At 27.4% G+C, this 23,842-nt stretch overlaps 1 protein-coding gene across 4 annotated transcripts in view; it reads right to left on the minus strand.

The window, feature by feature from the left end:
- LOC136080642 (A disintegrin and metalloproteinase with thrombospondin motifs adt-1-like) overlaps nt 1-23,842 on the minus strand; it is a 129,566-nt gene that overhangs the window by 96,440 nt on the left and 9,284 nt on the right. For all 4 annotated transcript variants that reach the window (XR_010638572.1, XM_065797556.1, XM_065797554.1 and 1 more), the window contains 3 exons: nt 16,763-16,892; nt 12,729-13,005; nt 1,724-1,911 (listed from right to left, as the gene is read on the minus strand). Coding sequence is in view for 3 of the 4 variants with exons in the window: in XM_065797556.1 (XP_065653628.1) it covers nt 1,724-1,911; nt 12,729-13,005; nt 16,763-16,892 (595 nt within the window). In the remaining variant the exon portion in view is untranslated. The remainder of the gene's footprint in view (nt 1-1,723; nt 1,912-12,728; nt 13,006-16,762; nt 16,893-23,842) is intronic.

The following is a 23,842-nucleotide window of genomic DNA, read 5'->3' on the forward strand; positions in this document are numbered from 1 at the left end:
ATTACTGGGTTACATGAAACCAGTAGCAGGGTTATCGCAATTATCGTGACCTGAAATAATTAAAAGGAGCTACTTACTGCAAACAAAATACTAAAATATTAGGCATGATATTTTGGAAATGCATTAGGAAAAATATTACAAAAAACTAACAAAATACTAGAAATAAGGGTAAGCATAGGTTGGCAAAATGCCATCATTTTCTCAAGTTTATATGTGCAGATTTTCTATTTACATTTTTTTTTACAGTTTAGTATTTAAAGAAAGTAAAAAATAGATAAAACTTATTGTGTCAATGAGAACAATACCCAACATAAGGATTTTTTACTCTCATAAAGATTTTTATAAGAGTATATTTACAAAAGTATGCAGCAAGTGACGTCTTAATTGAAAGGAAAATAATTAGGAGGTTAGGGGCCAACAGCTCTTTCTAGTCCAGGGGACACAAGAGAGTAAAGACTACTTTTTCAAACTCAAAATATATATATATATATATATATATATATATATAAATATATAAATATATACATACCTACATATATATATATATATATATATATATATATATATATATATATATATATATATATATATATATAAATATATACATACCTACATATATATATATATATATATATATATATATATATATATATATATATATATATATATATATATATATATATATATATATATATAATATATATACATATACATATATATACATATATATAATATATATATATATATATATATATATATATATATTATATTTGTATATATATATATATATGTATATATGTATATATGTATATATATATATACTATATATACACACATATAATAATATATACAAATATATAATATATATATATATATATATATATATATATTTATATATATATATTAGTATCCAACTGCGAAGCGGTTCTTTGAGATCATAACCAACAATAAAGCATGAGAAGATTTCTAAATCTTAAAAGATTACTTGAGAAGATTTCTAAAAAATTACATTAAACTTTTTTATTTCATTTAAGTTTAATTTTCTGTTAAGGAACTTAATATTAAAACTTGATAATATTTTCTCAATTTGTTTTACAATATTGAAACTGATTTTCTTAAGTAGCCATTATTGTTTGTAAATTTTACACTCAGGTTCTTTTAGTCTCTATTGATTTTTAAATGCAGAGCTGAGTTATATTTATAACTACTGTATAACAAAATATATAACATTCTGATATTTTATCAACTTTATTTTACTTAATGCATCTTTATTATCTTGAGTCTTGAGCCTGTCAATAAATTTGACTGATTAATTGATTGATATGTTAGTATAAATGTTGCATAAAACATTTTTTTTATTAAGATATTTATAGATTATGCTATATATTAATTCCTCGAAATGATTCAAATAATTCCAATTGCTATTGCTATTAACATAGATTCATAATTAAAATAACATTCGTTATTTATAAACTTTTGTTGCAGTTTTTATTTTTGATTTTCTTGTTTTTTTAATATATATTTTTTTACTGATGTTGTTATATTTTTTTGTTATTAAAGTTTATTGTCTTGTATTTCATTTCTAAATTAAAATGGAAATATGTTTTTTTAATCATGCTCTTAAATATACAGATGTAACTTTATTTCCACATACTATGTTAATTAGTTCGTATCTTATTTGTATATTATAGTCAATATGATTTCAAGCTAAGAAAAAATCTACCTGTCCAAATTAAACCTAGAAGGTTTGCAGGAATATATTGAAATGCTTCTATAATAATGCCATCAGTATATACAACGCCAATTGATAAATGATAAGTTGCTTTAAGGGAAACAGGAGAGAGAACAACTTCAATGTAATAAATTTCTTTTTCGCGTAGAAAAACTAGATTTGAATTTGATTTTTGGACCCTATAAAAAATGTATATATATAAATATATATATATATATAATATATATATATATATATATATATATATATATATATATATATATATATATATATATATATATATATATACATATATATATATATGTATATATATATATATGTATATATATATATATATACATTATATATGTATATATATGTATATATATATACATATATACATTATATATGTATATATATACATATATGTGTATATATATTTATATATATATATACATATATATATATATATATATATATATATATATATATATATATATATATATATATATATATATATATATATATATATATTGCAAGGGGTTTACAGACAATTTTACAAAAATTTTCTTTATATTAAGTGTCTTAATAACACACAATTGCAATACTTTTAATAGCATTGCAATTGTAATTAAGACACTTTGTAAATATAGAGCTTCAGGCACATTTTCCTCAAGGTGATGAATGTAATTTCAACTGAAATTAACTGACAGATAAGTAAGACATGTGAAGCATGTTATTTAGAAAAATTCCAAACTTTCATCTTTGGAAGCAAGATCAATTAGTCATGTTTTGCAAGTTATTCTAAAGCGTCCAGCTCATTAACTAGCAAAAAAACCTGCTTTGAACTAAAATCAACGCAAGAAAATCTGTGGTTGGTTACATTTTATACCAAAAGAAAAAAACATTATTTGTAAATATGTATGAAATTTTAAAAGAAAAGCAGCTCTCAAGCCTAATATCTTTCAAAACAACAACCTTAAACATATTAAAAATAATTAGTAATTTAAAATATTAATGCAAACCACATATACATCATCAAATCTAGATTACACACAAAAAGGACATCTATAAATTGATAAATCTCTTTAGTGAAAATAAAATTGCTTATGCAAATTTTCTTTTAATATGCAAAAAAATTGACATTAAAAACAAATTGTGTGCAATGAGTATTAAGAAGGCATAATTTGAAAGATATGCTATATTTACTATTTTACATACTATGCGGCCTATATAAATGTATACTGGATACTAATCACCTTAATTTTATCAACTATTTTGAATACTTAGATCACATTTGTTACACAGTATCAGGTCACAAAGATATCGTGAATCAAATGAGCTTGTTTTATGTCAGCGAATCCTAGAAAGAAGTTGCAAATTTATGAATGTAAAAGATTATCCATAAGCAAAAAAAAAAAAAAACTTTCCAGTAAATGCAAGACGTGTTTAACACAACTTATAGACGCTTTATAGACGTATTAAATTCTATCTGTGCTAACAAATAAAATAATTAATGAATATAATTACGTATTATTACGTTTTTTAGGCGTATTAAACACGTGCTTACTAGGTTAATGGTAAAGACAACAAACTAATGTCTCCAAAAACTAAAAAAAAATGTTGCTTACGGCGGACAAAATGATTTTAAGTGTGCCAAAACACGAAATTGGACTAACGGCATTAATATGTAATACGCTCGATATGAGCTTAAAAGATGAACCATATTTTGGTGCTGCAAGAACTAAAAGTCAAACAATGATTTTAAATTCTCTTATAGATAAAAGAGTTACATGAAGACATTTTTTGTGAGTTTTTTTTTATGACTCATTAAAAAGAAAAGAAGTAATACTACAACATTTGTCAGTCGACAAACTTCAAAAAACGAGAACTTTTTTTCATTATTTATTTTTTTTTATTTTTTTTGGGTAGGCAAAAGTTGTAATTGCACCTCTACCCCACCCCCATATAACACTTCTCGCGCCGGCCCTATTTTCTAGCAGTTTTACATGGACACGTGTCCATGTAAAACTGCTAGATTTTGTATCTGATGATGATAAAACATATAAAATATTGTCTAATAAAAGCTACTTTTAATATTTCAACGTTATGAGTTAGATAAAAAATATCTTTTTGTTCTAACAATTGTAACAAAAATTTTGGTAGAGTACAGAGAAGAAGTAAAAATAATGTTTAGAAAAAAACGGTTAAACATGATATTATATAAGCGGCGGTGCACAGTGGGCCAGAATGCACTTTTACTGGACAAAATTCATAACTAATTTAATATTAGAGCTATATTCACTAAAATTAGTATGAGTACTAATATGATGTCTGCGCTTTTTATGAAGGTAATATTTTTTTATTTCGTTGCTATGGATACCTTTATTTTGCTTAGCAACAACCTACTTTTGTTATCTGCAGATATTTTATAAGTGCTATATTCACTAAATTTGGCATGAGTACCAATATGAGATCACACTTCTTACAAAAGTGATAATTTGTTAAATTTATTTGTTATGGATACTTATATTGCTTAGTTACCGGATACTTTCCTTAGTTACAAAGTGGTAAATTGATATTTGAATATCTTATCGGATTTTTGACCCACCTATATTGAATAACAATTGAGTATTTAGGTAAATAATGTTTTAGGAATAATAAAATCAAAAAATAGTGCAAGAAAACGTTATCAATTTTAAAATACATCAAAAAATTATAAAACAATAATATCGTTTGAAGATTGTTTAAGTAATTGTAAAACATCTGAAGGAAATGCTTTATGATTTGTTTGGTGTGATGTTGATTTACGCAATGATGAAATAACAGGATCACTAGAAACTAGGAGTGTATTGATAAGATCAGTATTTGTTGCTTTTCTGGATGTTTTTCGGCTGAAAATTTCGCGATAAGATTTAAAGTCTTTATTTCTAGCCTCTTGAGCTTCCTCTGACATAAGTCCGATGGGTAATGTAAGGCTTTTAATTATGTCATGTCCATGTATCAATACTTTGTGAACTGATTGAGCCATGTAATACCATGGATAAAGGAACACATATAGTCTAAAAGTGTCAAAACAATAATCCTTGAACTTTAAGCAGTCTATTTCATATCCTGAAGAGAGCGTTACCAAGATAATGTAAAATCAGAATATAAGGTTTTGGTCAATACCCAGAAGTTCAGCTGTTTGTTCATATGCTGCAAAAGCACGCCTTGAGGTATTGCCATCATTACTTGTTCCAGAACCACCACTTTTAGGGAAATCAACAACAAGTCCCATTTTGTTCATAAAATCAGTCTGAATCTTTTGTTTAGCTACAGATGCCTTTTTTTTGTGTTCTTTAGATCTTGCTTGCCACTTTCTTGTTTCTTTTTTATATGCAATGTGCAATAACATCTCAAAACATCGAATCCATGCATGAAGACTGGAAAGACCATATTTGAACTCTCTGTTAGTATAATCTATATTAAGGATATCAAGACTATTCATATTTTTTGGAGAGACACCACACACTGAACAGCATTGGTATGAGTTATTTTTTTCAGATAATATTGTTTGAACCTTCCCATCAATCATTGTAAGTTCAATAATACAATTCACTTCAATAGAAGATCCGCAAACCTCTAATAAAATCATACCCAAGCTTTCTATCTCACTTTTAATGTACTGATCTTCTTCAATCACAGATTCCTTGGATTCCATTTTGTATGCAAATCTTATGGGTCTACAATAGGCTGTGGAGGACGACTTTTGATAACTCCACTGTTATGTTTGCAGGATAACATTTCAATTTTGCCTCTCTGACATCATTGTAAGCGGGGTAGATGTTATATTCTTTCTCCAAGGCTCCGCTTCTAATCAATTGATAGGAAGCTTTTGTCAGACTTGCATCAATTATTAAAGCCAGTGCTTCGTCTGCTGAATATTTAGTTGCTTTATCTGTATTTGATATATTTAAAACATTCTTGGCAGCAATAACAACAGATTCATCTCTAAATTTTTTATTAGCAGCAAAAAATAATTCATTGGATGAATGAGATTCAATTAAACAAGATACACGCCGTTTTTTAGTTTTATTAGAACTATTATCAAATGCAACTGGTTTTCGACCACGTCTACTTGCAGTTGGTTCATTGTCTTTTTTTCTGACAATTAAATATTCATTAAGCCAGTTCACAAACTTCTTTTCAAAATTTTTCACAGTATAGTTTGCAGATTTCCACTTTTTTTTATACAAGTAAACAAATCGTTGAACAGCATGTCTAAAATCAACGTCTTTAAAATCAGCAAATTTTGGCTGAATAAATTTTAATATATCTTCAGTAATATTTTGTTTTGAAATACTAAGATTGTTTTTTTGGAGAAAATTATGAATGTCTAAGTTTAACAAAACCATATCTAAATAATTATTGTAACAAGTATTTTGTATTTAAAAGTAAAATGTTATAATATATATGCCGCCTTGACTACTAATACTTGTTAGTAATTAAGTTACTACAAGTATTAGTAATTAAAATTAAAAGTAATTAAATTACTGTCAGTGTTAGTAATTAAATTACTAACAACTACCGAAAATATGTTGTTGCTATGTTATGCAAAGTAAGGTATCCATAGTAACCAAAAAAAGTTAACCTCATAAGAATTCTGAATCTCATTTCAATACATACCCCCAATATTGTGTATTTAGCGCAAGTAAAATACAGTTAAAACAATGTTAATGTAAAAATGAGTTGTTGCTATGCAAAATTTAGTACCATAGCAACCAAGTTAAAACATACATAAAATCTGAACGGGGATTTAAGGGGACGAGCAATCAATTAAAACTCGATTGAAGCATCATATAGCTCAAATAAATATAAGACAACACATGGCAAATTGTGGTAATTATTAGTTATTGTGCGGCAAAAAATAAGTTTCTTAAGAAATTTTTTTTTTTAATCTGTGATTTTCAAAGTATAACTGAGATAACATGCTATGACAAATTTATTTCACACATTGGTTTTTCTTATCTCTAAATACTCTAGAATAACATGTACTAATTTTTTGTTTCAAAAACGTAGATGTAATTGAAATATAACACAACGTTGATGTCACCGTTAATTACTTATTTATAATTTTTTTATTATTTTATTTTATCTCAATATTCAAATGCTTAGAGTCCTGGTAACTAAGGGATTTAATATAAATAAATTATCAATAGATTTCTCCTAATATATGTAGATACTAAAATTAAATAGGTTTTCAAGATTAGACAACTAAAATTTTTCCCATTTTGTCCACCTACTGGCCCACTGTGCGGTGGTGCATTGGTTAGAGCGCTTGCTTTAGAATGCAGGAGATCGAGTTTCGAAACGAACCCTTGATATATTTTTCGCATCACGGTAAGGAAGAAGGTGTGAACTTCCTGGTTAATTGCACTTCCGCGGTGGTCTGTGACAAGACCTTTAGGTATTCTTGGGGCACCAAAAATAACAAAATTAAAAAAATATATATTATTTTTAATATTGTTGTTAACATTCAATTTGGGAAACGTTCCTATATATATATATATATATATATATATATATATTTATATATATATATATATATATATATATATATATATATATATACAGTATCGGACAAAACATGGTGGACAAACTTAAATTTAGAACAAAAGTTGATCAATAACTAAAAAAAACTAGTAAAACAATTAAACTTATTATTTTTTAAATAGTTTATTATGTTCTCAACAAAATTTAAAATGTTTGAGTTATACTAAGAATCAAAAAAAAAAATTTATAACACATTTTTCTCAACAAACTACATTTTTCCTTGGACAAAACAAGGTGGACAAATCAAAACGACGCTTTATTTATAAGATTTCATTGTCTTTATTCAATTTACCATATTCTTTTGTTTTCACTTTTATCATAACATTACTCTAAAATAATAAAATAGATTTTGGAACATCTGACCAATTATTTTTTCAATTTAACTAAAAATAGATTTAACTCGTGATATATGGCGTATATTGCAACTTAAAATGGCTCACGACAAATTAGGAAGTGTTTTACCTGAAAATATTATTAAAGATTTGAAAAGCGGAAAACGTCAAGCTGAAATTTGTAGAAAATATAATATACCTTAATCGACTGTAAACAAAACTGTCAAATCATTTGGATCTTGCTATAAAACAAACCATCGGGGCGGACGAAGCTATAAAACAAACCATCGGGGCGGACCTCTAAGAAAAACATCACAAAGACTAGATCGAATAATTGTTAAAAAGCTTTAAAAAGATCCATTTTTGTCATCCACAAAATTAACCGAAAAACTTGAACTACAAATCTCTAATCGCATTGTGCGACAAAGAGTTAACGAAGCAAAGTTGTTTTCTCGAATGCCTGACAAGAAACCACTAACTTCTTTTAAAAATAGAAAGCTAAGACTTGCGTTTGCCAAAGCACACCAAAATTGGACTGCAGACCAGTGGAAAAACAAACTTTTTAGTGATGAATCAAAATATAACCTTTTTGGAAGCGACGGTCAGAAGCGAGTCAGGAGACCAAAGAACACCAGATTCAATACTAAATATACCAAGAAGAGTGTTAAGCATGGAACGTCTGCTATGGTTTGTGAATGTTTCTCAGCACTAGGAACTAGTTCTATTCACAAAATTAATGGTATTGTGGACCGTTTTGTCTACAAAGATATAATGGAAGACAATGTTTTCACATGCTGAATAGGAGATGCCTCTAAAATGGATTTTTTTTAACATTGTAAAACAATGGTTCAAGGACAAGAATATCACCATAATGAAGTGACCTGCACAAAGCCCAGACTGAATCTCATAAAAAATATCTAGGAAATAATTGGCAAAAAGATTGAGCGTACAAATGTGAAGACCAGTGAGGAATTATTTGAACAAGTCGAGAAGGCCTGGCGAGAGATTGATATGAGAATTGTTGACTCATTAATTGAGTCTATGCCTCAAAGAATGAAAGCAGTAATTAAAAGTCGAGGAGGTCTAACCAAATATTAAGTTAATTTTTTGAAGTTTTTCGAAAAATAATAAGTTAAGTTTTAAAATTATTTGAATTTTCAGTCGATTTTTTGAATGTCCACCTTGTTTTGTCCAAAGAAAAATGTAGTTTGTTAGGGAAAATGTGTTATAAAACTTTTTTAGTGATTTTTAGTATGATTCAAAAGTTTTTAATTTTGCTAACAACATAATAAACTATATAAAAAATAATATGTTCAATTGTTTTACTAGTTTTTTTTAGTTTATGATCAACTTTTGTTCTAAATTTGAGTTTGTCCACCATGTTTTGTCCGATACTGTATATATATATATATATATATATATATATATATATATATATATATATATATATATATATATATATATATATATATATATATATATATATATATATATATATATATATATATACATATATACATATATATATATATATATATATAATATATATATATATATATATATATATATATATGTATATATATATATGTATATATAAATACTACCAGGGACGAGGTAGTTATTGAACGGATTGAATCGGTACTTCTCGCTTATGAGGCGAGCGCTCTACCACTAAATTAAATATATCAAGTGCTACTCAAAAGAAACAATTTTGATATTTTGAATTTTTTTTAGCCTTTCTAATCCATGTTTTTGAATTACATAATCATACACATTATGATTGTACCACATCGCCAGTGACGGATCCAGAAATTTTTTTTTTTTTAGGAGGCAGGGGTTTTACCAAAGATAAAAAAAAAAAACTTCTTTAAATTTAAAAAAATAATTTTATAATTATGTTTAGGTGGTAGGAGGGAGGGGGAGGATTGCATAACCCCCATCACCTCCTCCTGGATCCGTCACTGCGCATCAGTGTATGATATGTACACAGTCCTGTATTAAAGAACTGTAACAATAAAACATAGATTTGGTGGGCAATAAAGTTTTTTATATGCTCTAAGACAAAGTCCTCTAAAACTTGCTCTGTTCAAATTATACCAAGCATAACTAGAAGAATTCGGGCAAAATTTTCTTCAAAAATATCCATATTTTTTTGTCTGTACATCTGTATACTAAATATTATTTAAGAGTTACTTTTAGCTGTTATTAAAATATTGTCATTTTTTTCAATAACATTTTTTATATGTTTCCGTCCGAAGGTTCATTTTAGCCTAAGAAAAGTTTATTCTAAAAGTAAAATAATTTTTGAGTAATTAGTTTTTAATTTCTTAAACAGAAAGGACACAGTAAAACGTACACAGCTTGGATTTAATATATAATTTAAAAGCTAGGAGAATAAAACCTCCACTTTGGTGCAATAAAGATAAATGGCAATAAAGGCATTAAAGGATTAATGTGCAATAAAGGCATTAATGGATAAATGGCAATAAAGTGCAATAAAGGATTTAATATATAGTTTAAAAGCTAGTAAAATAAATTCTTCACCGTGCGATAAAGAAGATCGCAATTTCTTGAAATGTGTCACAAAAATAGTACTAGTTTTAATATTTTGATCTGTTTGCAAAAATCGAAGAAACTAGAGTTATAAGAAAATGTGTAACCCATAAGAGTGTGAAAGCATAAACATAAAATTTAAAAAAATGATACTAAGTGTTAAGTAGGTACAAGCTCTTTGAATTTTTCGTATTGTAGCGTCTTTCAACTAAATTTAAAGAACTACTCACCAACCTTTATTTAAAAAATTAACAGCTGCAATTTGCCAATTAAACGATATCATCGTCTGTTGGCATTGCAACATTTATATGCGATGAAAAAAACAGCATGAAAACTAGCTAACGGAGCTGGCTAACGGAGAAATTTTCACTGAAAAAATTATCAAAGCGATGAATATGCGATTAGAATACTATTTATTTCCCTTTGTTTTAAAACCACCTGTTTAGAATTTTTTTCTTAACGGACTCTCAAATTCTCTGTTAACTTTAACGGAGAGAAGTAAATACGGCTGCTATTTGCTTCGAATACTCTGCAGTTTTTACTTCTTCGTCAATTGATGCAATAGTCAATTTTAAGTTCGCTCCTTGTATCTTCCAGGAAAATGTGCTCCATTATTAGTGCTATATTAACTTTTGAATAGCAGCATTATCTAAGATCTTTGCACTGGCAAGTAGATTTATCAACCAGTTTGGCTAGTCTGTCCTTACAGAACTGATTTTTTTAATTTTAATTTCTCGGTCAGCAGTTGGAGTTCTTGCTTTGCTTAAAAAGGTTAACAACTCTTTTCGTCAAGGATGTAAATGATGACACAGTTTTTCCAAGAAGTTTCTGTAAAATTATAGTAATATTTAATTCTACTATTATTTGAAAAATGATGTGCACTATAGTTTTCTAACATTTTCTCACAAATAAACCATATGCTGCATCACATCTAGTCCAGTTGGCAGTTGCACCTCAGAGAGTGGTTTTGAATACCCAAATAATAGATGATCTGTTTTATATCTTAACATTCTGTTTACTGAAAATTAATTAGCGTAGTATTAGAATAGTATTATCATAGTATTAGTAAGCATAACAAAGTATTAGGCTGTACATAGCAACATACATAGTTTTAACAATTTTTTAATATGAAAAACGTTATAAGAAATGAATTGTGAAATGAAGAAGTGAGGCGATTTTATGCTAATGATATTTAAAAAAAAGTTTTTTTTTCAAATTAGTTTATTATAAGGCTTAACTCAAACTGAATTCAAACTACATGATAACTTAAATTAAAATAAGTAACAATTAAAACAAATCATAAAATATTTAAACAGAAAAAGTTGAATATTACGCATATAATAGTTTGTGTTAAAATATTTTAACACAAACCATATTTGATAACTTACAGAACCATATTACATAATACAAACTGTATTATATAATATAGTTATATTATTATTAAATATTATTCATTTATAAATAATATTATTAATTCAAGCTAAATACCATCACTAACATCTAAAAAAACGGTTTTTATTGAAATTCGGAGTAGAGCATGGAAATACATGCTTAATATTCAGCTTTTTTGGTTACAATAATTAGTAATTTTAGCCAAATGTTGCTGCAAGGGGTATTTTTTTAATTTTTTCATAATAAGAGGTAATTCTTGTCCAATTTTGGTTATCTTGGTCTCACTTTTTTAAATTTCTCATATCTAATATAGAAACCAGAGAAAATAGTTGTATTTCTGAGAAAAGTTATTTCCCTCTACCCTACACACACACACACACACACACACACACACACACACACACACACACACACACACACACACACACACACACACACACACACACATATGAAATTGTTTAAGATAATTTATAATATATATATATATATATATACGTAAAGAATGTTTCTTTTTTAACTTAAGTAGTTAAGCAAAGCTAAGCCTTCAAAATTAAATGGTAAAACTATTCTAGCAGGTAATTTTTAATTTTTTTTTTTTGGTTTTGTTTGCATTTCATTCTATATTTTGCTATACGATATTTTTACACCTGAAGATGTTGTTGGTTTAGCATAGGAACACCCACAAATAGTCATAAAGACTACACCAAAAAGCGTCCGCATTAACCAACATTTTTGCGTACCGATGTACTATTCAAGTGCTGAGTTAGCGGTGGCCAGATTTGAACTCGTATTAATAAAACTAAGAGAACCATAGTTTAGAATTTCTGAGTGAAAAAAAAAAAATCCAGATTTAAGCCAATTAAAACAGATTTTAAAAACCGGTCAACACAATATGGGATTTCGGAGAGACAATCCGTATTAAGAACTAATTGTTTAAACAAATTTTATTGCTTAACTAATAACTTGTAATTAAAAAAAAAGTTAAAATAAAACTTAAATGGGCTGTGTCAGCATAATATCTTCATGTTTTTGGTATTACCAGATACCAAAAAAAGCATAAATAAAGAAATATTTATATATATACTATCATTTATAAACGAGATAACTTCAAAACTTCTAAGTCTATACATTTTAAAAAAACTTACGAGTTATTATTTATAATTATTGTCTTGTTGAGCGGATTACTGTCATTGCTTAAATACAGCTGACAAGTAAAGTTGCACGAGCTCGTAAATGTATAGTTTCCAGTTAGTGGTGCAAGAAACCATCCATAAACTTTATGTCTAAGATATCCTGTAATGTTCTGCAATGAAGCAAAATCTTCTATAATTTCATATGATTCAGGAGATGCATTTGAAAGATAGCTTGACAGCACAGATATACCTACATTGTCAAATGATTCATGAACTAATCCATAAGAAACTAGAAAAAAAGTTATATAGATTTTAAAAAAGTTATATAGATTTTAAAATAATTAATATAATTTTATAAATTAAAATTTTAACAAAATAGTATTTTTTTCCTGGTTATTAATGTGTTTCAAAAACACCTTAACAAAACAACCTAAGGGTGTTTCATTTTCGACAATTTTTTGAAAACGGTTACCTAACATTCACAACGAGGTAGATATTAGATTAAAAAAACGTTTTTTACACTTTTTTCGACTCCATATATAAATAACTTAAAATATCATTAGTTCTATTTATGTTACCTGGTGTATAAATTATTGGATATGAGAACTTTTGCTGAAATATTTACAAAAATTTGTTATTGTTATTAAAAATCTGACAAAAGTTTAAACAATTTAACATGGCGTTAAAGTGTTTGAACTTTTGTCAGATTTTGAACTAAAAATTTGTTTAAATAAAATCGATGTCTAAAGTAATGTTAACTGCATTTTTGTGCATTTTTTGACCACAAAAAGTTTTTGCGTTGATAAATCGATTGCATTGCAAAATAAATTCAGTGAGCTTAAGGAAGTCTGGAAAAATTTTGGAGAATCGGAACAGATAATTTTTGTATTTCGTTTCTTACAAAATTGTTGGAAAAAGCCAAGAATAAAGGAACTTAATCAATCAAATTGAAGAGTGGAACGTTTTAGAAAATACCGTTGGTGTTTTCTTTGACACAACAGCCAGAAATACAGATAGTAAAAAAATGAGATACAAAGTTAATTATTGAAATTGATTTAAAAAGACCTCTCTTATGGGTAACATGTCGCCGTCATTATAACAAGCTACACATCAAACATACTTTTATTTTGAGTTCATGGAATCAACTCTTTTCTACCTTGGGGGACAGTTAGGAGTTCCATTTTTAGAAGTTTAGCTGGGGGCTAAACTTCTAAAAATGGAACTCCTAACTGATAAATTTATCGTGACCAGATGTTGAGTTGAATTTTAATCCACCGCATGGGTAAGTTTATAGGTCGTTTTTAATCAATACAATTTCTTCGCTCCAGGATTTCGGTGTTTGTTCCAGTTAACCACTTCAAACTTTTTGTTGTAATGAACTTGTATTAGGATGATATTGCAACTCCAGTTATTTCATCAACTAACCGCCATTTTAAGTATTTAACGGATTGTTGTTTTATCTTTGTTTAATGAAAAATTATCAGGCTACTCAATAAAAAAATTAAAATAATAAAAAAGTTAGCAAAAAAAAACTATTTACTACCCAAAGACCATATAGATTTTTAAATTAGGAAGCCATCGACAACCAACAAATTATCCAATTTATATTGAATTCGTCAACCTTTATTTGTTTTTTAAATAATCCACTTGACTTTGTTTTGATTTATTAGAACTTAAGAAAGATCAAGTGTGGCTTCAAATGACTCCACAAAATTGAAAATTCTTCCAAAATTTTTGAATTGCAAAAGACTTTGTTTTACAATTGTAGGTAACTAACAATTGTGCCGAATAAGAAAATAAGTTTATTGACGATTTTTGTGAGTGTGCGCAAAATGAAAAGCAATCTCAGTTTCTTTTGCAAGTTTCTCTGTTGCAAACAACAGAGAAAGCAAAGTTCATCTATTTTGAAATCTAAACAAATTAAAATCTTATAGCACTATACTTTAGAAAAATAAAGTTAATATTCTAATTAAGTTTTTATTACATGTTTAGTCATTAAATTTAAACAAAAAATCTTTTATTTTTGGCTATTTTGATTTTTGTAATTTTTATTTAAGTCTTTCAAGAGTATATAAATTATCTACATTTTCTCACTATTTATAAATTATACTCTAGTGTTTAAATAAACTTTGCAGTTTGAAGTCTAACTTTTTAAATTATTAGTTGCATTATATAGTGTAAAATATTTATTAGCTAAGATTAAATCCTGAGGAAAACCCGTCCTTTTTAAAAAAAACAAAGTGTTTTTTTAAGCTCATTTTGTTGCTATGCAACAAAATGAGCTTAAAGGTATTATGAGGTATTATTGAATAGATTCGACCAAATCCATATCAGTTTTCAGATAAGGACCCCGAATAGGCCCGTTATATTTAAGGTGTGGTCTTATAAACACTTTATATAATTTGAGAACCATAATTTCATCAATGAAAATGAATGTCTTTTCAGCATACCATGAATTTTTAAGGATTTGGAGACAGCTGTTTGAATATGCGTGCTCCACTTGAGGTTAGATGTAAAAATGACTCCCAAATAATGGTCTTTAGTAGTGCTTCATAGGCATTGATTTATTCCTTTGTTAATTTGCAGAAAGTAATTATAATGAGGATTGTTTTGACCATAATTAATAACGCAGCATTTTGAAATGTTTAACTTAAGTAACAAAGTACTTGACCACTCTTAAACCAAGCATAAACGATCCTGCAGACCTACAAGACTCGATTGCGAAAAGATTTTAGAAAAAAGTTTATTATCATCGGCAAATATCTCAAAAATTTAGTAATTTTTGCAAGATCAATTGTGTAGAGAATGAAGAGGAGCGGACCAAAAACAGAATCTTGAGAAAAACTACTGATAATATTTATCCTTATAGAGCTGGTATTTTAATAGGTTATACGTTCAATATTTGGCACTGAGTCATTTTGAAACCATGTTTAAAAGATAATAATAACATTATAATCAAACGCTTTTAATATTTCAATTAAATTGGCCATTTTAATACTAAGAGATGTTGGTTGCAATAGTATATTAACGATTAACGCTACAGTTTATTTTTTTGGTCATAAAGATTTTTACTTTTGTATTTTAAGTTTATTGGTAAAAAAGTGGATGAAGGGTAGTAATATTTATGTAGTGGTTTGAATATTTTTGAGTGTAACGAGTTTGCTGCTTCATTTATTATATCTAAAGGGCGATATTTTCAAAATAATATTACTATTTAATTCATTACGCTTCATTCTTAACTGATAGTTTAAATATTTTTCAGCCTCAGTCAAATCTGGGCTTATGAAAACATTTTAAATTTTTTCATAAGCAAATAAATTTTCCAATATATTTGCGCTGTTAGTAACGGGTTTCTTTCAGAAACATAGTTTGACTATAATTTGTCGTGGTTTATAGGTTTGACAAATTTTGGTCTTGCATCAAATGCAATAGTAACTAAGATGTTCTGAACCGTTTCCTTATCGCCGACTTGCTTATCTGCATCTTATAACTTAGCAGATTTATTAATGACATAAATATAAACATTTTGGTCACGCTTCTTTTTTTGCTGTTGTTTAAAGACAAATGCAGTTGGTCAATAGGTTGTTTGTTTTTTCAAGTTATATTTTTTAGAATAAGTCTTACACTGCTATTTTTTTTGCCCCACACAATTTTATCAAAATTATATTCTTATCACTTTTTAAACAGCCTCCCTAATTTACTTCCGTTTTAAAACAACATACTTTGTTCAATATATAAATATACAGAAAAAAATTCTTTCCAAAATTTTAAAGAGGGAGGGGGGGGGGTGGACTTTCACTTGGGCTAAAAAGCTTGATAACGTTCTTTGGTGGTGTAAATTAACTTTATTAGAAATTTAAATAATTTAAAGGAATACAAAAAAAAGTAAAGAAATTTTTAAAATTAAAAGATTAAAATCGAAATTATGTTTAATGAAATTTAAGGTTAGCCTAAATACAAGTGTAAGTGTATATAAGTCCCCTTACTAAAACTTCTTATAAAATAATTAGAGCTTACATTATTTTAAAATAAAACAATCAAATTACCAATGCTACAATTGATTACTAATGTCGACGTTTTTCTTCCCGCTGATGATGCTACTGATGGTACTGCTGTTGCCGGTGTTGCTGATAAAGCCTTTCTCATAAAGATAATATCAGCTGATTGAATTAAAAACTAAAATAATAGTACTTAAACAAAATTATAAAAAAAGAAAATTACATTAAAAAAATTAATAAACCATATCAACTTTTTAATATATACGTTTTTTTTTATAAAAGAAACTTGTTTAAGAGAAACTTGCATTAGAAACCTCAAAATCTTATTAAAACTATTATTACTAAGGAATCGTCCATAAATTATGCAACGCTAAATTTCACTAATAAACAAAACAAAAAAGATCAAAAGTTTTCCCTCGCAAAATATTAAGTTAAATGAAAAATCAAAATAACCCATTAAGTTTCACGAAAATCGATCCCTATGTTACTTTCACAACTTAGTTGCTTTTAAATGAGAAACTTATTATATTAATAGTTCGAGGAATATTTTTTAAATTTTCACCTACATATAACATCAACATACAGTTAAAAAACAATACAACAGTTTTAATGAGTACTTAATTTGTACGCGCAGCTGAATAAAATTCCATTCGATTACGAACGAAATACGTAAAATAAATTGAAATTTAGGAACGCTTAAGAAGCTTTTAATACTAAATTGGGAAAATATATTCCTATAAAAATATAATTTCTTAAAAATAAGAAACTTTCTAGTACTAACTTTCTCGTAGTATTTTTTAAAAAAACGTGTATTATTAAAAAGTAATATAATTAAAAGTTAAATTTAAAAAAATGAAATTAAAAAGTTTTTAATTTAGTTTTAAAAACGAAAAATAAAATTGACAAATTAATTTTAGGCAGTACAATTTTATAACTGAGATATGTTACTCGATATTTTTTAACTGAGATATGTTGCTTGATAATTTATTCACAATTTATTAAACAGTTTTTAATAAAAACTGTACTATTTTAGCTGACAATATATTTTTAGCTGACACTCATATTTGAGTTCTTATTAAGTCCTATATAGTTATTAAAAATCCTTAAATAATCCATTGGCGGATTGATGTTTAGCGTCGTGGGGGAGGAGGGGGATTTTTCATAATTTTAGGAAAATTGATTGACATCGATAACTTATATGAACTTGTCATCATCTTCGTATAATTTGGTATGGTTATTTATTTCGAAAGAAATTTTTTTTTTTTTTTTTCTCTGGTAGATTATTTTTCTTTTTGATATTAAACATAATGTTAGAAGATATTGTCGCAATTTACCTTTACTGTAAGGTTCTACATGAAGGCTCTTGGCACCTCTTAAAATGTAAATCCAAATCAAAATTTATCGAGTTTTTCTCAAATATAAAAAGAAGTAGGTACATTGTTTTTTAAGAGCTTCATGAAAAAGTTGCCACTATTTTTAAAACTGTTTTTAAAATTTTTTTTTTAAATCTTATTTTTACAGTTTTCAGTTCTAACTTCGATGGTATGTTTCTTTCTTTATGTTCTAGAAAATAAAGTAGTCAAATGTATTTTATGACCCTGAATAAAGTGAGATTTCACGTTTCTGTTTTTAAATCCTTTCATTAAAGTAGCAGAAATTTGTTGAGATTGTTTTTCTCACTTTTGCAAAAATAAATGTTCAATATTTTGAACAACTGACTTTTTTTTTAGCATAGATAATTAATTACAGTTCATACCCGATAACTCGAATCTCCAAGGGACCAAGGAAAATAATTCGATTTAACGAATGTTTGACTAAAGCGAATTCCCGTTAAGTCGAACTTTAGCTGATATGAAATATTAGTTTGTGTCAAGGCAATTTTTCTTTATTTAATGCTAAATTATATACTTTTATATATAACTTTCCTTCTTCAATGCTAAGTTATAAATTTGCACCATTATACTTATGAAAGTGTGAAAAATGTTTCAATAAAAGAATAACATTCGAAAAAGTTTAGCAACACATGACTACCTAATCATTTCATAATAAAATTGTCTAAAAGGTAGCAGTGACAAAGCCAAGAACCGAAAAAGAGAGGAAGGGGGGGGGGAGATCCAAACCCCATTCCCCGTCTGGATCCGTCACTGAAAGTTAGCGGTCTTTTATTTAGAAAATTGTTACAACTAAAGTATAATTGTTTTTTTTTAACGGTTTTCATTATAATTTATCTTTTAACAGAGTTTTTAAACATTAATTTACGTCTCATAACGATCTAATTTATTCAGATCTAAATACAACGAAAAATAAAGAAAATATCAAGCTACAGTTATTTATGCTTTATATGGAATGACTTCTAAAAAAGGTTTAATTACTTCATTTTTAGTTTCTTTAATTCCAATATAAAATGTTTGAGTTATCCGAAGAAATTTGCAAAAAGGAACGAAAAAATGGTTCGACAGCGTCGAAACATTTATTCGTTTCCTTTCAGCTTAAATTTTAATAGTAATCGATTAGACGATTTCGAAAATAAAAGTTCAAGTTAAGTAGTGCTTGAGTTACCGGGAATTAACTGTACTTAATAAATGATTTTAAAGCATTTTCCATTAATAAAGTGAGATTATATTACTTAAAATGTTGGAGTATCCATGACGTCAAGTGGTTTTGACGTCAAAAATTACTAAATAATCGATAGTTTTTGTTTAAAAAGAATTTTTTTAAAATTTTTCATAAAATGCTTTCCAAACCCCATACTTTTTGTTGAGGTCTGAAGATTTTTATCAAGAATGTTAACACATGCCTCAGAGTCCATAAGTATCTCCTGTTTCCTGGCCTCAGAGTCCATAGCCAACAATCCCCAGACCATAACATTGCCTCCGCTAATTTTTAGTGTTCCTCAAATGCAACAAAACTTTTTGACTTCCATCCGACTTCACAAGACTAAATTTTGACTCGTCAGTTCACAAATCTTTCCTCCAGAATGATACCGTAAGGTGTCCCGTTTCCGCATTTTTTTTAATTTTGAGTTAAACTTTTTATTTGAGGTGCGTAATCATTCAAAAATAGTTATTGTAAGGTTTTTGGAAAATCAAACATTATTTAGAGGTAGCACAGTTACCTAATTTGGATGAATTGTAGTTTTTGCGCCTATTTTTAAACATTTTAAAAGTTTTTTAAAATTCGTTTGAGAACTTTTATTATTCTATTTTTCTCTAAGTAACTTACCACATGTAAAAAAAACTTGGCTGAAAAAAAAATTATTTGGGCACAGTATTGAAATAACTATTACTAATTTACAAAATTGCTTGAAAATGATAAAAAAAAAATTTAATGTTATTTCAGTTTTCCTTTCTTCCTATTAGAGACGCCCATTTGTGATGGTTCTCAACGAGATGAAGTGCTTATTGTTGCTGCTTTGAATCTTTGACTTGATTTTTAAAATCTTGGATCAGCTTGACTCCTCGTTCAGCGCAGTCATTAACTGCTTCTAAAAACTCGACTACTTTTTCATTTTAGTTAAAAATGTTTTGTCTAATGGTCAATAGTTAGTTGCAACCAATCAATTGATTAGATTTCATTTTGAAAAAATCAAGCAGTAGCCAGGAATCTGCCTTAATCAGCAACATAAAATCAAAAACTTTATCCAGTTCGAAACTTTATTCATTTATTTGTTTCTTTTAATGTTAATCAATTTCAAAGTTGCGGCAGATTGTTCGATTACAAGAATAGATTCATTAAACAATATGACGACAACTAGCTGTTAAGCTAAATGCCAAAGATGTTCGGGCGACATCCGCTGCTGTACAGTAAAATCCGCAATACCATTGCATGTCAGTGATGTACTAGCAATCGAAATTTGGTGTAATGATGGACATTTCTTGAATCAAAAAATCCTTTTATCTTGTAATTCTCCGCCAAGATGAACAAATATCAGTTTAATAAGTTCTCAATAATCTTCTCTTGAAAATCTATTCTTTTATAGACAATTGCTGGCCCATTTCAAAACAAGTTTTGCTTGGCAATTAAACGGTTCATCTCCGTTATCAGGAAATTTAAACATAATGATATCTATTTTTTTGTGGGAACTTGAGTCCCAGTTATCCTGAAGCATTTTAAGTAGCGGCTCGATTGCCCCATTATGGTTTCCAATAACTGCTTCCCATTTTTCTAATTTCTTTTTACTTTTTCATTCAACAAACACTTTTAAGAAATAGTCGTACCATTTGGTATCTGGCTTGATTGGAATTCTTGTTTTTCCCTAAATCTCATTAAGCTCAATTAAAACTGTGTTAAAAATATTACGGGTTGATGACGATCCTTTTCCACTAACAACTTCTCGGAGGTACAAACATCTTCTTAAAAGAGCAACTTATGGTGGAATTTTTAAACCAACACCAAAACTTTTTTTTAAGACCAAATCTAGTAAATTTATCCTGATGATATTTTCTTGTGTGTAAAGTGTTCTCCATTCTGGTCTTTTCAATTTTTGAACTAATACAATTGAAAATTTGAAATTGACGCTATACAGTACATCTGCTAGTTGTTCTGAATTGCACGCTTGCTTAAAAATTAATAAACTCCGTTAAAATTTGGCAGTTAATTACATTGCGTTGCCATAATAAAGTACATATATAGGAATAAGTAAATAGTATTTTTGATTTGCCAGAAAATATACAAAAATATCTTATCTGAATTTCCTTCGCAAATTCCCATAAAATTTTTTTATACGGAGCTTTTGAACAAATTTTTTCTATATATTAATATAGTATCTTAACAAATCATTTGGTTAACGAGTGATTTTCCAATTAGTGACTATATTTTTTATTGAGTTAATTAGTATTTTTTTTGTATTTTTACTAAAATTCTAAAAAAATTAATACTACCATGGTTAAAAAAAATTCTAAAAAAGTTAATGCTACCATGGTTACCAGGTCTCCTTTCCGTTTTTGTTAAAATTTTAAAAAGAGCTATAGGTGAAGTACAGTCCCCTTATTGGTATAGTTCTAAATATTTTCATTAAAAACAAATATCATATTCTGATTCCTCGTCCTAAAAACTATACTGGTGCTAATTTTCAGCTTAATTACACTTAGTTGAACACTTAAAACAAAAGAACAGCAAAACAAAAACTAAAGTAAAATCAAAATGACCGCGGAACAAAAAAAACTGCTAAAAATAGCTGATTTTAAAGTAAATATATCTTCAAAACTCATTTGATATCGGTATTAAAATTTTGCAAAGTAGTCTATGTTATATAGGCGACCATTTTTACAAAGTATGAAGAAAATCTGAGATGGTGGGTTACATGCCTGTCCCACTTCCTCATGGAATACCTCACTTTTAAATAATAAACAAACAGAGAATTATTTTTAAAACTATCCATAAAAGTATTATATTTAAAAATTATCTACTAATGCATACTTTATTTGTCTGAAAAGACAAATAAAGTATGCATTATTATATATTAATATAGTATCTTAACAAATCATTTGGTTACCGAGTGATTTTCCAATTAGTGACTATATTTTTTATTGAGTTAATTAGTATTTTTTTTGTATTTTTACTACACTTGCACTCTTGCTGATCAAAGAACTTCAACTTTAAGTTTATTTTAACTCGAAATTTAAAAAAAAAATGCGGAAACGGGACACCCTAATGATACCGGCATATTTACATACTTTTTAGCAAATGCAAGTTTTTGTTTTCGATGGGTTTTTGAAAGGAATGGTTTCTTACATGGAACTCTTGCTTTGAATTTACTTTCTTTTAATCAATTTCAAATAGTGCATGTGCTCACTTATATTCCAAAATATTTTTCAAGAAGGTTGACGATTTTGATTGATTTGAAATGCAAAATAGTTTAATAGAGTCTTTCAAAGTTATTTTTTAATAAAAGTTAAGTAAGTAATTTTATCACAACAACACGAAGGTTAACTTACGGTCATGCAATGCTAAACTTTATAAATATATATATATATATATATATATATATATATATATATATATATATATATATATATATATATATATATATATATATATATATATATATATATATATATATACAGTATCGGACAAAACATGGTGGACAAACTTAAATTTAGAACAAAAGTTGATCAATAACTAAAAAAAACTAGTAAAACAATTAAACTTATTATTTTTTAAATAGTTTATTATGTTCTCAACAAAATTTAAAATGTTTGAGTTATACTAAGAATCAAAAAAAAAAATTTATAACACATTTTTCTCAACAAACTACATTTTTCCTTGGACAAAACAAGGTGGACAAATCAAAACGACGCTTTATTTATAAGATTTCATTGTCTTTATTCAATTTACCATATTCTTTTGTTTTCACTTTTATCATAACATTACTCTAAAATAATAAAATAGATTTTGGAACATCTGACCAATTATTTTTTCAATTTAACTAAAAATAGATTTAACTCGTGATATATGGCGTATATTGCAACTTAAAATGGCTCACGACAAATTAGGAAGTGTTTTACCTGAAAATATTATTAAAGATTTGAAAAGCGGAAAACGTCAAGCTGAAATTTGTAGAAAATATAATATACCTTAATCGACTGTAAACAAAACTGTCAAATCATTTGGATCTTGCTATAAAACAAACCATCGGGGCGGACGAAGCTATAAAACAAACCATCGGGGCGGACCTCTAAGAAAAACATCACAAAGACTAGATCGAATAATTGTTAAAAAGCTTTAAAAAGATCCATTTTTGTCATCCACAAAATTAACCGAAAAACTTGAACTACAAATCTCTAATCGCATTGTGCGACAAAGAGTTAACGAAGCAAAGTTGTTTTCTCGAATGCCTGACAAGAAACCACTAACTTCTTTTAAAAATAGAAAGCTAAGACTTGCGTTTGCCAAAGCACACCAAAATTGGACTGCAGACCAGTGGAAAAACAAACTTTTTAGTGATGAATCAAAATATAACCTTTTTGGAAGCGACGGTCAGAAGCGAGTCAGGAGACCAAAGAACACCAGATTCAATACTAAATATACCAAGAAGAGTGTTAAGCATGGAACGTCTGCTATGGTTTGTGAATGTTTCTCAGCACTAGGAACTAGTTCTATTCACAAAATTAATGGTATTGTGGACCG

The sequence above is a fragment of the Hydra vulgaris genome, chromosome 05, assembly GCF_038396675.1.
Source record: "Hydra vulgaris chromosome 05, alternate assembly HydraT2T_AEP".
Classification (NCBI taxonomy): Eukaryota; Metazoa; Cnidaria; class Hydrozoa; order Anthoathecata; family Hydridae; genus Hydra; species Hydra vulgaris.